Source organism: Staurois parvus, unplaced genomic scaffold, assembly GCF_062004578.1.
Source record: "Staurois parvus isolate SC_StPar_1 unplaced genomic scaffold, SC_StPar_1.0 ptg001167l, whole genome shotgun sequence".
In the NCBI taxonomy this organism is placed as follows: domain Eukaryota; kingdom Metazoa; phylum Chordata; class Amphibia; order Anura; family Ranidae; genus Staurois; species Staurois parvus.
Window position 1 is genome coordinate 490,644 of NW_028318963.1, and position 16,708 is coordinate 507,351.

The window sequence follows — 16,708 nt, forward strand, 5'->3', positions numbered from 1 at the left end:
CTGAGGTTCAAGATTCAAATATCACTCCAGGATAGAGGTAAAAAGGCCTTTAGGGATGAACAAACCGGGCAAAGTTCAGTTCACCGGATGTTCGGCAAACCTGATGGGAAGTTCACAAACTCCAAAGAAAAGCCGATGAAAAAGTCCACCATGCTAAGGAAATACTAATAATACTCACCTGTCCCTACTTGCTATCTTCATTCTCTTGAAGGGCTAAGCTTACTAAAGAATCTTCTGAATCCAAAACCTCTGGGTGTGCCAAATGCCAAGTCCTCCCCTGTTGAATGCTATGGTTATTATTGCTGCCCCCTTACATCACTACAGGACACCCAATGAAGTCTACAGGAGCTGAATCGTGTTACATTTTCTGGCCTTTTTCAAGGTCAGTTTTTTTTTTTAAATGACACGTTTACAAACAGCAGTCAGGGAGCTGTCATTTAGTGGCAGTAGCACTTACCAAATATGGTCATGACCATGTCTGGCAATGACATTACTCAGGATCCCTGGCTGGTTTGTTTACAAACATCATCCAGCTGACCATGTCTGGTCAATTACATTACTCAGGATCCCAGCCAGCTGGGAATCAGTCATTTTGTGGTGGTCATTTGGGATTAGTCATTCTCTGGTGGTAAGTGATACCGCTGCAAAATAACAGGTCCCCAGCTGATGTTCAGATGGACAAACTAGTCAAATACGGCCAGTTTGTTCGGCTGTTCACCAAACTGAGAACAGGCTGGGTTTGGGTGAAATTCCTGTTCACCCCTCTGGGCAATTTAGTCGACTTTGAAATTTTTGTAGAAAATCAGACTAATTTCCCAATGAGGCTCAAATGTCTCTGTATGACAACCTCTGTGGACAAAGTTTATTATCTTGGGTGTCAGGTGACCTTTAAAGAGAAAAATGAAGATGTGAGTTCTAGTGGGAGCCACCATTCACCTTGGATCTGCCCTTTAAATTTCGAAGTCTTGATAATTGCCAAACCCTCCTCCTCCTCCTCCTGACAGGCCTACAGAAGGGCCCCGCTCCTGGAAAGGTCAGGAGGTGGCAAAGTGATATTATTGTTTTTAGTACAGAAGGAACTGTCTTTGAAGTCTGAGCTGGGATATTTACAGCCATCAAAGAGCTGATGAACGCTTTTCCATTGTGATGTTACAATGAACGCCAACACACTATGGTCTGAATGTACGAGATTAAATAACAGATGAATAACTCAACGTCTGCTTGAATCTTTAATCTGCTTATATTCCACATTCCCTGCCCCCCCCTTTCTAATGTCGCCTTTCTAATAAAATCTTTAAAAAAATCCTTTCCATCTTCCTTACAAACCTTACCTACCATCACTGGGTCTCTGTGCTTCTATGCAATGCAGGTAGATCATGGCTATTGGGAGGGGTCGGCAGGGTGCTGTACATAGCTTCCGCAGTACTCCTCCCAAAAGCCCTCAGTCCTGATGGGAGCAATGGGCTGGCTCTTGGGAGCAGGGGTGGACTGATGAGTCATGGGGCCCCCGGGCAATAGGAAATCATGGGGCCCTTGTGTCTTTGCCCACACTCAAACCACACCCAAAAAAGCCTATGAAAGGTACCAGGGGCATCTCATGGAGCTGCCTACTGACCCCGGGCCCTCGGGCAGTGCCTGGGTGCCCGAATGGTCAGTCCACCCCTGCTTGGGAGGAGTTATGCAAATATAATGTAAGCTTGAAAGGGCAGGGCCCTCTAACCCTTGTGTATCGTGTATGGTTTTGCTACTGTATTGTCTCATGTCTTGTCCCCCACTCTAATGTACAGCGCTGAGCAAACCCTTTGGCGCTATATAAATACTCTATAATAATAATAATAATAATATAAAAACACTTTGATGGGTGGATGTAAGTTTGGAGGAGAGGGTATTCCTAGGCAAGCTGTATATACACCCACATGTGATGCTGAGCCTCTACGACTGAAAAAACTGAAATTAAAGGGACGGGCCAGAGAAAGTCAGATTGGGTAGGTAAGAGCTAGACGCGGTCCCCCCGGACCCTGCATTCATTTTATCTGGTCCCCCTGGACCCTGCATTCACTATATCTGGTCCCCCCGGACCCTGCATTCACTATATCTGCTCTCCCCGGACCCTGCATTCACTATATCTGGTCTCCCCGGACCCTGCATTCATTATATCTGGTCCCCCTGGACCCTGCATTCACTATATCCGCTCTCCCCGGACCCCGCATTCACTATATCTGCTCTCCCCGGACCCCGCATTCACTATATCTGGTCCCCCCGGACCCTGCATTCACTATATCTGGTCCCCCCGGACCCTGCATTCACTATATCTGGTCTCCCAGGACCCTGCATTCACTATATCTGCTCTCCCCGGACCCCGCATTCACTATATCTGCTCTCCCCGGACCCTGCATTCACTATATCTGCTCTCCCCGGACCCCGCATTCACTATATCCGGTCTCCCCGGACCCCGCATTCACTATATCTGGTCTCCCGGACCCCGCATTCACAATATCCGATCTCCCCAGACCCTGCATTCACTATATCCGGCCCCCCCGGACCCTGCATTCACTATATCCGGACCCCGCATTCACTATATCCAGCCCCCCCGGACCCCGCATTCACTATATCTGCTCTCCCCGGACCCCGCATTCACAATATCCGATCTCCCCAGACCCTGCATTCACTATATCCGGCCCCCCCGGACCCTGCATTCACTATATCCGGACCCCGCATTCACTATATCCGCTCTCCCCGGACCCCGCATTCATTATATCCGCTGTCCCCGGACCCCGTATTTATTATATCCGCTCTCCCCGGACCCCGCATTCATTATATCCGCTGTCCCCGGACCCTGCATTCATTATATCCGCTGTCCCCGGACCCTGCATTCACTATATCCACTCTCCCCAGACCCTGCATTCACTATATCCGCTCTCCCTGGACCCTGCATTCACTATATCCGCTCTCCCCGGACCCTGCATTCACTATATCCGCTCTCCCCGGACCCTGCATTCACTATATCTGCTCTCCCCAGACCCTGCATTCACTATATCTGGTCTCCCACAGTACACAGAACATGGAAATGGAATTATTTTAGTAAATATAAACTGCTAAATCCCTTTTCTCATCAGCAGTATATAGCAATCTTGTGGCTTCTATCAGTGTCCAGCTGAGCACTGGTTAAAGTTTGTTGGAGGAGTTTTCTTTCTGCTCTAGGAGGATGCAGAATCCCTGATCTCTCTCTGGACAGTGCTGATTGACTGTGCTGATCACATCCACCTACCCAAGAAAAAAAAACCTCTAGCAATAGAAACCAAACTGAGCATGTGCTGCATGTCCCCAAGGCTCTGTTTGTCAGTAGAGGGATTGGGAAGAGTAGAAGAAGGGAAAGATCAGCAAAGACAGGATCAAACAGCTTTTTTACACAATGCAGAGGATTAACCCCTTAGGGTCCACAGTGAGTATAACAAGCACGCTTTACTGCATCTACAGACTGATTGTACTGTTGTGGGTTTAGTAACACGTTAATATCGCTTCAAACAGGTCGTTGGGAAAGTCATCGGCTATCGATTCCTACAGACAACACATGAGAAGGTCCTTGATCCTGTAAAAGCACAATGGAAAAAAAAAAAAAAAAGCAAGTGAAGAACAAAAAAAAAGATAAAACAAAAAGCTGGAAGTTGTCTGAAGCACATCCATCCCCTCCCTGAGATCATTCCTCCAAAATGGTCCAAGACCACAAAAGCCGGCTCGAGTTTCAAATCCTGTACGGGCCAAAACAAAATGAAATAAAAGAAGGGGGAGGGGAGCGCAAACGAGGGAAGACCGAAACGCGGCCTAACAGGATATCGAAAGTCGTCTTTGGAAAACTTGCGATTCGTTGTTTACCAAGTAGCCTATGCTTGTCAAGTTAAGACTCCTCGCCGTGGCTTGGTGGGACTGGAGATGACTTCATTCCTTGGCTCACTGAGCGGCGCGCGTGGAGGGATGCCAAAGTTTTATCTGCGGCGGAACCCCCCCTCCCCCTCCTCCGTCTTCACTGTCTCGCTCTAGGCAACACGAATTGGCAAGCGTCGGATGTGTACACAGGGCACAGCGCCTGACAACTCCAACATCGCACCACTTCTACATGACAGTGTGCCAAAGGCAACGCTCCATTAACTGTCAATGTGCGCGGTCAGTGACAGTTAAAGTGTTCCTAAGCCCCAGACCCTGCATTCTCTATATCCGCTGTCCCCGGAACCTGCATTCTCTATATCCGGTCCGCCCGGACCCTGCATTCACTATATCCGGTCTCCCCGGACCCTGCATTCACTATATCCGGTCCGCCCGGACCCTGCATTCACTATATCTGCTCTCCCCGGACCCTGCATTCACTATATCCGCTCTCCCCGGACCCTGCATTCGCTATATCCGCTCTCCCCGGACCCTGCATTCGCTATATCCGCTCTCCCCGGACCCTGCATTCACTATATCGCTCTCCCCGGACCCTGCATTCGCTATATCCGCTCTCCCCGGACCCCGCATTCGCTATATCCGCTCTCCCCGGACCCCGCATTCGCTATATCCGCTGTCCCCGGACCCCACATTCACTATATCTGCTCTCCCCGGACCCTGCATTCACTATATCCGCTCTCCCCGGACCCCGCATTCACTATATCCGCTGTCCCCGGACCCCGCATTCACTATATCTGCTCTCCCCGGACCCCGCATTCGCTATATCTGGTCCCCGGACCCTGCATTCAATATATCCGCTCTCCCCGGACCCTGCATTCCCTATATCCGGGTCCCCCTGGACCTTGCATTCACTATATCTGCTCTTCCTGGACCCTGCATTCACTATATTCAGTCCCTCCGGACCGTGCATTCATTATATCCGGTCCCCCCAGACCCTGCATTCACTATATCCGGTCTCCCCGGACCCTGCATTCACTATATCCGGTCTCCCCGGACCCTGCATTCACTATATCCGCTCTCCCCGGACCCTGCATTCCCTATATCTGCTTTCCCCGGACCCTGCATTCACTATATCCCCTCTCCCCGGACCCTGCATTCACTATATCTGGTCTCCCCGGACCCTGCATTCACTATATCCGGTCTCCCCGGACCCTGCATTCACTATATCCGCTCTCCCCGGACCCTGCATTCACTATATCCGCTCTCCCCGGACCCTGCATTCACTATATCTGGTCTCCCCGGACCCTGCATTCACTATATCCGGTCCCCCCAGACCCTGCATTCACTATATCCCCTCTCCCCAAACCCTGCATTCACTATATCCCCTCTCCCCAAACCCTGCATTCACTATATCCCCTCTCCCCAAACCCTGCATTCACTATATCCGGTCTCCCCGGACCCTGCATTCACTATATCCGCTCTCCCCGGACCCTGCATTCACTATATCCGGTCCCCCAGTACTCTCCATTCACTATATCTGGTCCCCCTGGACCCTGCATTCCCTATATCTGCTTTCCCCGGACCCTGCATTCACTATACCCTGTCTCCCCGGACCCTGCATACACTATATCCGCTCTCTCCGGACCCTGCATTCACTATATCTGGTCTCCCACAGTACGCAAAAAATGGAAATGCAATTATTTTAGTAAATATAAACTGCTAAATATCTTTCTCATCAGCAGTATATAGCAGTCTTGTGACTTCGATCAGTGCCCAGCAGAGTATTAGTTAAAGCTTGTAGGAGGAGTTTTCTTTCTGCTCTACGAGGATGCAGAACCCCTGACCTCTGTCTGGACAGTGCTGATTAGCCCTGTGCTGATCACATGCATTCTCCCAAGAAAAAAAAAAACCTCTCTAGTAATACACACCAAACTGAGTATGTGCAGAATGGCTACAGTTCAGTCTGTCTTATCAGGAGAGAAGACATTTGAACAAGAGGAGGATCAGAGAAGACAGGATCAAACAGCCTTTTTACACAATGCGGAGGATTAACCCCTTAGGTTCCACAGTGAGTATAACAAGCACGCTTTACTGCATCTACAGACTGATTGTACTGCTGTGGGTTTAGTAACACTTTAAAATTGTTAGTGCATTTAAAAAAAAGTATCACTGACAGCACTGACTTGCTTTGGCGCTTCCCCTTTCAATGCCTACATCTACTTTTCTCTCCAACGCTGCGCCATCATTGTGGAGGCATCATTCAGGGTCTCCATTTTTTTTTGGGACTGAGATGCCGGCTCAGAGATGACACAATCATATATATCCTTGCTGTCCTGACGTTCATGGCTGTGTTCACAAATGTCTGCTGCAGCCTCTCACCTAGTGGCCACAAAGATACAATGTTACAGTCTGATCCCTGGCGAGGAGGAAAGTGAGGAAATGCTTCCTCCTGCCTGCAGCAGAGCGATGACATCATCTCAACCTGGGCAAAGTCATTAGACTGGAGCTGAAGGACTACTTTTTAATAATTAAATGATGGGACTTTGCTGAAAAACTATATTATTGGTTTAGAACAGCCGCCCTCAACCTTTTCAACAAGGAGGAACCTTTGAAACAACTTTCCACTCTCAGGGAACCCCTGCTAAAAAGGACACCTACAACTCATGATACATTAGTGTGATGGTCAGTGGGATGAATGCTCCTTACACTTGTGGTCATTGGGAATATTTACCCCCTTACAGATAGCTAGAGAGATCAGTGGTGTCAGAGGGAACTTATCTGAGAGGCAGATATGGCTCATTGCTCAAGAAACCGCTAGCAATCTCTGGAGGAACCTGAGAGATCAATGGAACCCTGGTTTAGGTTGTGATACATCAGGGACTTGTTCATGCAGAATTGTATAGCTACCGAAACTTTAGATGAATATCTGGGGATATGTCTGCCATCAGAGACAAACATTGTGTTACAAGAGAGGTTATAGTAGCCATTCTAAACTAGGGTTCCTCCAGAGATCCAGAGGTTGCTACAGGTTCCTTGAGTTGTGGCTGATTGACTTCCCATTTGATGGCATCTGTATATTCCTTGGGTCAACATCACTTTAAAGAGCCAACATTATGACAGGAAGTTCTTTTAGCTGTCTGGAAGGGTGTCTTTCTCACCATCTCTGACCACCAATGTAAGAAGCATTCTTCCCACTGACCACTAACGGTAGGAGCATTTTTCCCATTGACCATCAATGTTAGGAGTTTTCTTCCCATTGACGGCTGATGTAAGGGGAGTTCTCCCCACTGAGCACCAATGTAAGGAGCACTCTTCCCACTGACCACCAATGTAAGGGTCATTCTTCCCACTGACCACCAATGTAAGGGTCATTCTTCCCACTGACCACCAATGGAAGGGACACTCTTCCCACTGACCACCAATGTAAGGAGCATTCTTCCCACTGACCCCCAATGTAAGGAACATTCTTCCCACTGACCTCCAATGTAAGGAGCATTATTCCCACTGACCACCAATGTAAGGGGCATTCTTCCCACTGACCACCAATGTAAGGAACATTCTTCCCACTGATCACCAATGTAAGGAGCATTCTTCCCACTGATCACCAAAGTAAGGGGCATTCTTCCCACTGACCACCAATGTAAGGGGCATTCTTCCCACTGATCACCAATGTAAGGGGCATTCTTCCCACTGATCAACAATGTAAGGGGCATTCTTCCCACTGAACACCAATGTAAGGGGCATTCTTCCCACTGATCACCAATGTAAGGGACATTCTTCCCACTGACCACCAATGTAAGGGGCATTCTTCCCAGTGACCCCCAATGTAAGGAGCATTCTTCCCACTGACCACCAATGTAAGAGGCATTCTTCCCACTGATCACCAATGTAAGGGACATTCTTCCCTCTGATCACCAATGTAAGGGGCATTCTTCCCACTGACCACCAATGTAAGGAGTATTCTTCCCACTGACCACCAATGTAAGGAGCAATCTTCCCAATGACCACCTGTAAGGGGTATTTTTTCTGGTAATATTAGGGGTTCCCCTAGACCTGAAAATTGTTTGAAGAGTTTCTTGAGGGTAGAAAGGTTGGGTTAGAGGGATCCAACCATTTTTTGAGCATCAGTTAAAAAACAAACAAACACAGAACAGTGGGGTAAAGAAGATCTGCAGGAAACGAACACCGGTGAGGAACCTCCTGCTGTATTTCTCAGGTATTTATCGCCAGGATCTCGCCCAGAGGTGACATCCCATTTATTATGGAAGATTTCAGACAGCTCAGACACTTGGTAATGACGCTCTGACACTTCAGTAGAGAAGGCGTGTAGCCCGATAGCCCTGGCAGATATTAAGTTACAGTCGGGCTGTTAGACTATTGTTATGAATTATACAGACTCAACCGAAACTTTTGAAGTGAAAGAATCTAAAGGGGCTCTTGAGACTCATTTTAATACTTTGCTGCTGATCCAGAGCATCTAAGAAGAATATCCAATTTAAATAATAATAGCGAGTTCATAGCGAGTGATGATAATGGCGTAATCCACGCCAAACACAACACCGTATGGCAACATTCCTTTGCCTTTCTTGGAAGAGAAAATATAATAGTTCTGGGTCAAATTTATTCTACATTTATATTGTTTTTTTTGTTTTGTTTTACAGATGAGCATTTAACATAGAGTACAATCATGACAAAAGATTCCCAGAGCACTATGGGGTTTTAATGAATTATTAATAAAGCAGACCTTCATTTAATTGAATATCTCTCTGTCTCCTACCTCCTTCCCCCACCCTTTAATAAAATTGTATAAAAAATAAAATTTTCCCTTTTTTTTTTTTCTTACAGTGCCGATTCCCTAAGGCTGCATTCACTCAGGCGATTTGTAATCACTATTTTTCCTTTTTTATTGTGCCGAATACCTAAGACTGTATTCAGTCTGGCGAATTGGAATCTCCAGCAGAATCGCTGCGATTCTGCCCGTGATTCCAAATTGCAGCAAAACACGCAATGTGCATTTGGGTGCCATTATTCTTAATGGTGCCCCAAACGTGGTGTGATTTTGCCGCGACTGTGACGCAACAGAATCACGCGGCAAACCCGCATTTAAAAATAGTTCATCGTCCTAAAAGGTGCATGAGCTTCTTTTGCGCAACAAATGCGCATGGGGCAGCCCATTGAAGTAAGCATTGAGAGAGTGGCAGGGCTGTGGGTTCGCTCTCCTTGTCTCCTGCTATGTAAGGATGTGTGAGGAGCGCTGGGTTAGGTACACTTCAGCCCGCTCTCTCCTCTCGCTTCCTTGCTGTGATCAGAGCGGGCTCTGTGTGTCCTCTCTTGCTTGCTCCTGGCAGCAGCAGCTAATGGCTTCAAGACTTTAATACCCAGGATTCCCTGTGTCGAGAAAGGAGACAGTGTGGAGAACAAGAGGGTGCAGACCAGGGGCGGACTGACCATTTGGAAACTCGGGCACTGCCCAAGGGCCCGGGGTCAGTAGGGGGCCCCATGAGATGCCCCTGGTACCTTTTTCATATGCTTTTTTGAGTTTGGGCAAGTCCACAGGGGCCCCATGATCCCCTATTGCCCGGGGGCCCCATGAGTTGTCAGTCCGCCCCTGATGCAGAACTATTGTTGAGGGTCTGTGCAGGATACCAGGCCATTACGAGCAGACCTGTGCTGCACGTGCCCACATCAAGGACAGAGGTGTGAGGACCTGAGCTAGAGACTAATCCACAAACAGTTGCTGGAACCCAAACCAGGGAGACTGGTTGCGATGTGCAACCATCTCAGTGAGGACCTTATCATGAAGAGCCGGTTGTAAGCACTGGGCCTGCTAGGGCGACTGACTGCCAAGCGTATGAGACTGGACCTGTCCCATGTCAGGATTGGTGAGCAAAGCTACAGAGTTTAAACCCATACTGCCCACAGTTAAGGCAATAGAGATAGATCCTTACCTAACAGCCCTTTAGCCATCTTTTGCAAACAGCAATAAAAGGACAGCTACATGTGTACCACCTACAGAAGGGCCCCAGGGAAAGCCAGCCAACAGTGACAAATCGCACAAAGTACTCTAGACACCACCAGCAATACCACTTTGCCAGTAATGCATCCACCCACCATAGGGACAGAGTGTGCATCCAGGAACATTGCTTGAGTAACTACTGCTAAGAATGCCAGTAAGGTTTTATTTATGCCATTCATGCTTTCATAAATGTAGCAACTCCTACTGATACGGTGTGGACTGGTGGAATAGGGCTTTGCATTATTGTGGCATAAGTTTACGGTTATAGGTGAAGCTAACCTGCCCGGCAGTTAACCGAACATAGTCTGTTGTTCTGTTTATGTGTTCTATGCATTGCATTCGCCTACACTTCAGTAATACATGTATTAATTCTTCAGTTGCTTGTGGTCTCTTTGCTGTGTATTATACAGTGGTGGCCTATGAATATTTAAAGTGGAGTTCCACCCAAAAGGGGAAGTTCCGCTTTAAGGACTGCTACCCCGCTCTCCATTAAGGATTGGCACCTTTGGGGGGTGGGGGGGAGTGGGTACCCGAATTTGACAGGTACCCACTCCCTGTCAGGGCTCCGGGCATGACCAGAGGTGTGTGGACTGACACAGGGAAACGCAGGCTTTAGGTAAAGTGTAAATAAGACAATTTATTAATACTAAACAACACAAACGCAGTGCGAGGTAAACATAACACAGTGCAAACAACCCAAACTCCAACAGATAATCATATATACGAATCAAACATAGTTGGGCAGGCCGGGTCGGTAGCAAACGGGCAAACAGGGTACCAGGAGCGAGCGGCAGAGTGGTCAGGAATAGCCGAGGTCAGGACAGGCGGAGTTCGTTCAGAGTCAGGATCAGACAGGAAGCAGACAGGATGCAGGTACAGGGGCTCATGGGAAACATACACCAAGGCACTGACTGCAGGTCTGGCCATTCCTTAAATACACCTCCTGCAATCAGCCTCAGGTGATAGCTGATTGCAGGAGTGAGCTTCTGGTTGCTGAGAGCACCCGCTGGCCAGCCCTGGTACTGCAGCCCACACGGCAGATGAGTCCCACCACTAATGGTGAGTCCATTCCTGACACTCCCACTTCCAGTCCAATCACCTAGGCGATCAGAAACGAAAGGTGTCCTCCCTCCTTGTAGTCTTTTGGGACACGTGACAGGTCCCAGAAGACTACAGGACCATTCATGAAGGGCAGCGCTACTCGCACATGAGCATTGGGTACCCGGCTGTGAAGCCGCAAGCTATCACAGCGGGGTGCCTTCACTGAAGATGCCAGCCTCCTGGAATACAGGACGGCCAGTGAAACGAGCTGTGGGGGACACATCGCGGGACAGAGGGACAGGTAAGTGGCTGTGTTTTTAAAAGTCAGCAACTACAGTTTTTGTAGCTGCTGACTTATTTTTTGACAGGGTGAGTGGAACTCCACAGATGAAGTAGACTACAACTTATAACCAGGTGTGTTTGTGGGGACCGAGCCAAGCCAGAAAACAGAGGACCCATCATACCCAGCGGCTCCTGCAGGGGTAGCGCTACGGCAGAATATCACTGTTACATTGTTTCACTTTATTTCATAGAAGTTTCATTTTATTTAATAACATCACCGGTGATAGAGATGATTTTCTCCAGGACACAAAAGTGTTTCTTTTGGCTGCAAACATCGAAAGTTGCCGAGTATAAATCAAATCTTTAAAGTTTTATCATCCCGCTGTAAACGACGTGGAAAAATCACAGCACACGTGGGAAGATTAATCAAGAACGTATTCTTCACCAGAAAAAAAAAAAAAAAGGGCCGTGCAGGTTTTATATGTGACGGAGCTGCCAAGAAATCCTCATAATTTAATTAAGGAGAGAAAGGTTGTAGGGAGAAGCGAGAAGTAAGCGGTTTTAATATTATGGCTAAACATCTGTTATAACCGCCGCCATCGCCCCTCCGTCCTCCCACCACCGAGCTCCACGCTAGTAATCTCTGGATTTTCTGTAATACACGTGGTCAGAGTTTTATGAAGGTCAGTCGAATGAAGGATGAAGTCTGTCTTGGAAACAAAGCGTGTTTAGTTTCAGACACGCCGAATGTAGCTTGTTGCGTTAAATATCTCTCTAGGTTTTCCATATCGCATTCCCGATCACCTGGGCCATGACGGCTATGATTAAAGGACTGTCAGGGAATAAGCATTTAAAGCTGTCCAAGCTCCTTTCCTGGACTGAAAACGCTTACGCTGATTTCGCTGCACACTGTGATCTTCACGTCCTGGCTGGAGGACATCCAGCATCATCTAGCACTTTCCTCCCCAAGCGGATATTGTATGTACTCTCCAGCGCCTCAGGATATGCACAGCCAAAAGGGAAGCCAAGGGTACCAGGACAGCGACAACCAAAAGGAAATGCTTCAGGGGTGCAGCCCTCTTCAGACGGGGAAATCAGCCACTGGATAGAGAGAAAACAGGTGGCGCACACACCTAGTGCATTATCCAAGGTTTATTGTAAGGAGTGAAAGAATAATAAAAACATACTCACAGACGAAGCATGTATCTAAAAAGCATAGAAAAATGACAATGGCCACAACGGCAGGCATCACCAGCAAGGCTCCCACTTTCCATTCATCATACATCAGCATCAGAGGCTGGTCATCAGCTCTGAGGAAAGGGATTTGTCCCCGAAACTCGTCAGCCATTTGACCGCACTGACAGTGACAACACCTTGCCTGCCGTTGTGGCCATTGTCATTTTTCTACGCCTTTTAGATACATGCTTCGTCTGTGAGTATGTTTTTATTATTTTTTCACTCCTTACAATAAACCTTGGATAATGCACTAGGTGTGTGCGCCACCTGTTTTCTCTTTATCCACTTTCCTCCCCAGCATGGCTGTCCCTGGCCCCACCTCTTTTTTATTCATTGGATTTCATAACTCTTCCCAGAAGCCAGCCCACTGCTTGTATCAAAGGAACACCCACTCTTTGATATTTGCATAACTCCTCCCAAAACCCAGCGCTTGTATCAAAGAAACACCCACTCCTTTGATATTTGCATAACTCCTCCCAAAAGCACTTTCCTTCCCAGCATGACTGGCCCCACCCCTTTTTTATTCATTGGATTTCATAACTCTTCCCAGAAGCCAGCCCACTGCTTGTATCAAAGGAACACCCACTCCTTTGATATTTGCATAACCCCTCCCAAAACCCAGCACTTGTATCAAAGGAACACCCACTCCTTTGATATTTGCATAACCCCTCCCAAAACCCAGCACTTGTATCAAAGGAACACCCACTCCTTTGATATTTGCATAACTCCTCCCAAAAGCCAGCTCACTGTATCAAAGGAACACCCACTCTGATACAAGTGCTGGGTTTTGGGAGGAGTTATGCAAATATCAAAGGGGTGGGTGTTCCTTTGATACAAGTGCTGGGTTTTGGGAGGAGTTATGAAATATCAAAGGAACATCCACTTCTCCCAAAAGCACTTTCCTCCCCAGCATGACACTCCCTGGCCCCGCCCCTTTTTTATTCATTGGATTTCATAACTCTTCCTAGAAGACAGCCCATTGCTTGAATCAAAGGAACACCCACTCCTTTGATATTTGCATAACCCCTCCCAAAACCTAGCACTTGTATCAGAGGAACACCCACTCCTTTGATATTTGCATAACTCCTCCCAAAAGCCAGCTCACTGTATCAAAGGAACACCCACTCTTGATACAAGTGCTGGGTTTTGGGAGGAGTTATGCAAATATCAAAGGGGTGGGTGTTCCTTTGATACAAGTGCTGGGTTTTGGGAGGAGTTATGCAAATATCAAAGGAACGCCCACTCCTTTGATATTTGCATAACTTCTCCCAAAACCCATTGCTTGTATCAAAGGAACACCCACGCCTTTAATATTTGCATAACTCCTCCCAAAGTTACCCATTCCCACTTCCAGTCCAATTGCCTAGGCGATCAGAAGCGGAAGGTGTCCTCCCTCCCTCTAGTCTTTTGGGACACGTGACAGGTCCCAGAAGACTACAGGACCATTCATGAAGCCCAGCGCTACTCGCGCATGTGCAGTGGGTACCCAGCTGTGAAGCCGCAAGCTGTCACAGCCGGGTGCCCACACTGAAGATGCCGGCCTCCTGGAATACAGGACGGCTTGTGAAATGAGCTGCGGGACACACACCACGGGACCGAGGGACAGGTAAGTGGCTGTTTTTTTAAAAGTCAGCAGCTACAGTTTTTGTAGCTGCTGACGTTTATTTTTTTGACAGGGTGAGTGGAACCCCGCTTTAAGTACAGTAAGTGAGCATTGTCACCCTAGAAAAGAAAATGTTACTGGCAGGATCAACACTAGGTGAAAATAAAAAAAAAGCACACTTTGATGTAAAAGAAAACACGGCACGGACGTGTTGTGTGAATGTACTTAGTGGTTCCTCCTGCGCTAGATGAACTCAACCTAAACAAAGCTGCTAGCGCCCCAACCCTTTACCTCAAAAAGATAAAAAATCACAGATAATATACATGTGGTGCAGCGCTAAGTAAAATACACATAATAAGATAACATATTAAAATGAATATAAAACTGTAAATCCCAAAAAAGAGGGAATCTAAGATAAAGTGCAATTAAGCGAATATCTGAAGATGGGTCACAAATACAGACCCTTTATGCCGTGAAAAACAAAAATCCCAAATTGGATGATACACACCAATACGTGTCAACAAGGTGAATCCCTTAAAATGGGATAATGGGATAAGCTCCTCGGGGGTGGGGACTCATGTGAATGTACAATATATATGTAAAGCGCTGCGCACATCGATGGTGCTATCAGGGGCGGACTGACAACTCATGGGGCCCCCAGGCAATAGGGGATCATGGGGCCCCTGTGTCCTTGCCCAAAGTCAAAAAAGCCTATGAAAAAGGTACCAGGGGCATCTCATGGGGCCCCCTACTAACCCCGGGCCCTCGGGCAGTGCCCGAGTTTCCAAATGGTCAGTCCGCCCCTCTACTATACACACAGTGAAAAATGCAAAACCAATAAATATGTGTAGTGAACCAAACAAATATTAGATATGCACTGAAAAAACAACTATAGTGAAAAACTGATCATAACAAAGCAGCAAAATGTCCTTTTTGAGTCCAATAATAGTGCTGTGGGAATCCTCCACACTAAAAAGACAGTGCTCCACTCTCAACAGGGAACTGGTGCCATGTGGTGTGCGCTCCAAAGGAATCCCAAAATGGCTGCCTGCTTCTGGGTTTAGGGTGTGCGCTCCCCCTCCCCCTCCCAGGACACCCGCCATGATTGTACACAGCAGGAGTCTGTTAGCAAGTCCCAGCCAATGATTCCTGGGCGGGACCTGCTGACAATCAACACAGAGCTCTGTACAGAAGGAACAATCTCACTATTTCTTTTTCCTGCAAAGCAGGGAGAAGAAACAAAGAGATCTGTTAGTAAAAGCTGAAAACATTACACATAGTTAGGCACATGATTAACCCCTTGATCGACCTCAATGCTAACCCCTTCCCAGCCAGTGCGGGCAGGGGCGGACTGACCATTCGGGCACTTGGGCACTGCCCGAGGGCCCTGGGTCAGTAGGGGGCCCCATGAGATGCCCCTGGTACCTTTTTATAGGCTTTTTTGGTGTGGTCTAAGTGCGGGTGAGGACACAGGGATGCCATGATCCCCTATTGCCCGGGGGCCCCATGAGTTGTCAGTCCACCCCTGGGTGCGGGCAGCACCGGGTGACACCATCACAGGGGGGCAGGAGCAGGATGCCGGCACAGTGACCGCTGCCCCTGCCCTGGTGTAGCGGTAAAATGAGTATTCCCTGAAGCAACTGCGCATGTGCCGGTTTCAAGCTGAAGAAGCCGATCGCCGGATCTGCTAAAGTCGGAGATCGGCTTCTTCGACCTGAAACCGGCACATGCGCAGTTGCTTCAGGGGATACATATCTTCAAGGGATACTCATTTTACCGCTACACCGTCACCGCTCCTTCCTCTCTGGAGGGGTGACACCATGAGGTTTATTTACTAAAGCTGGAGAGTCCAAAATCAGACTCCCTTCTGCATAGAAACCAATCAGCTTCTAACCTCTGAAGCTTTGGCAATGAAACCTGGAAGCTGATTGGTTTCTATGCAGAAGGGAGTCTGATTTTGGACTCTCCAGCTTTAGTAAATAAACCCCTTTGTGTTACTACACTGGGTGACACCAACCCTAGGGACGCCTTTGAGTACAGTGACAGTGTATAGTATTATACTATTATTACAGTAATGTATTAATGTCACTGGTGATAACAGTGGCAGATAATCATCATTCCCCCGTCCCCATGTCAGTTAGTGTCAGATTGCCTGCCGCACAATCGAAGTCTCATTATTATACCACCCCACCTTACCTAGTGAGGGATCCTGTAGCTTTCCAGGTCAAAAAGTCTGGAAGGTCGAGAAATTGACCAGCTTTATCCCAGCATTCCTGGCGCAAGTTCTGCAAAATAAAGATAATACCATTTGGATGAACTCACATCCTGAACATACATGAAACAAACGCAGTTCACTTTCCTGGCCATTTACAGTCACGCTCAAAAACACTGTCCCCTCTGCATTCTGTCCGATAATGCACCACTTTGCCCAGAAAACTGTTGCACTTACAAATGTTTCAGCATTCTCATGTTTCTTTCTTTTGTTTCTATCGGTATGACACAAAAAAGTGGAGAAACAAAAAAGCCAAATCTGACACATTCCACGCAAAACCCCCCAAAAATGCACAAAATTATTGACACCCTCACTTTAATATTTGGCAGCACACCCCTTGGAAAAAAAATAACTGAAATCAATGGCTTCCTGTAAC

At 47.6% G+C, this 16,708-nt stretch overlaps 1 protein-coding gene across 6 annotated transcripts in view; it reads right to left on the reverse strand.

Annotated features, from left to right (window-relative positions):
- The window catches only part of FGGY (FGGY carbohydrate kinase domain containing), a 401,559-nt gene that overhangs the window by 276,681 nt on the left and 108,170 nt on the right, over positions 1-16,708 (reverse strand). For all 6 annotated transcript variants that reach the window (XM_089659582.1, XM_089659583.1, XM_089659587.1 and 3 more), the window contains exon 5: positions 16,257-16,345. In XM_089659582.1, the coding sequence (XP_089515708.1) occupies positions 16,257-16,345 (89 nt within the window). The remainder of the gene's footprint in view (positions 1-16,256; positions 16,346-16,708) is intronic.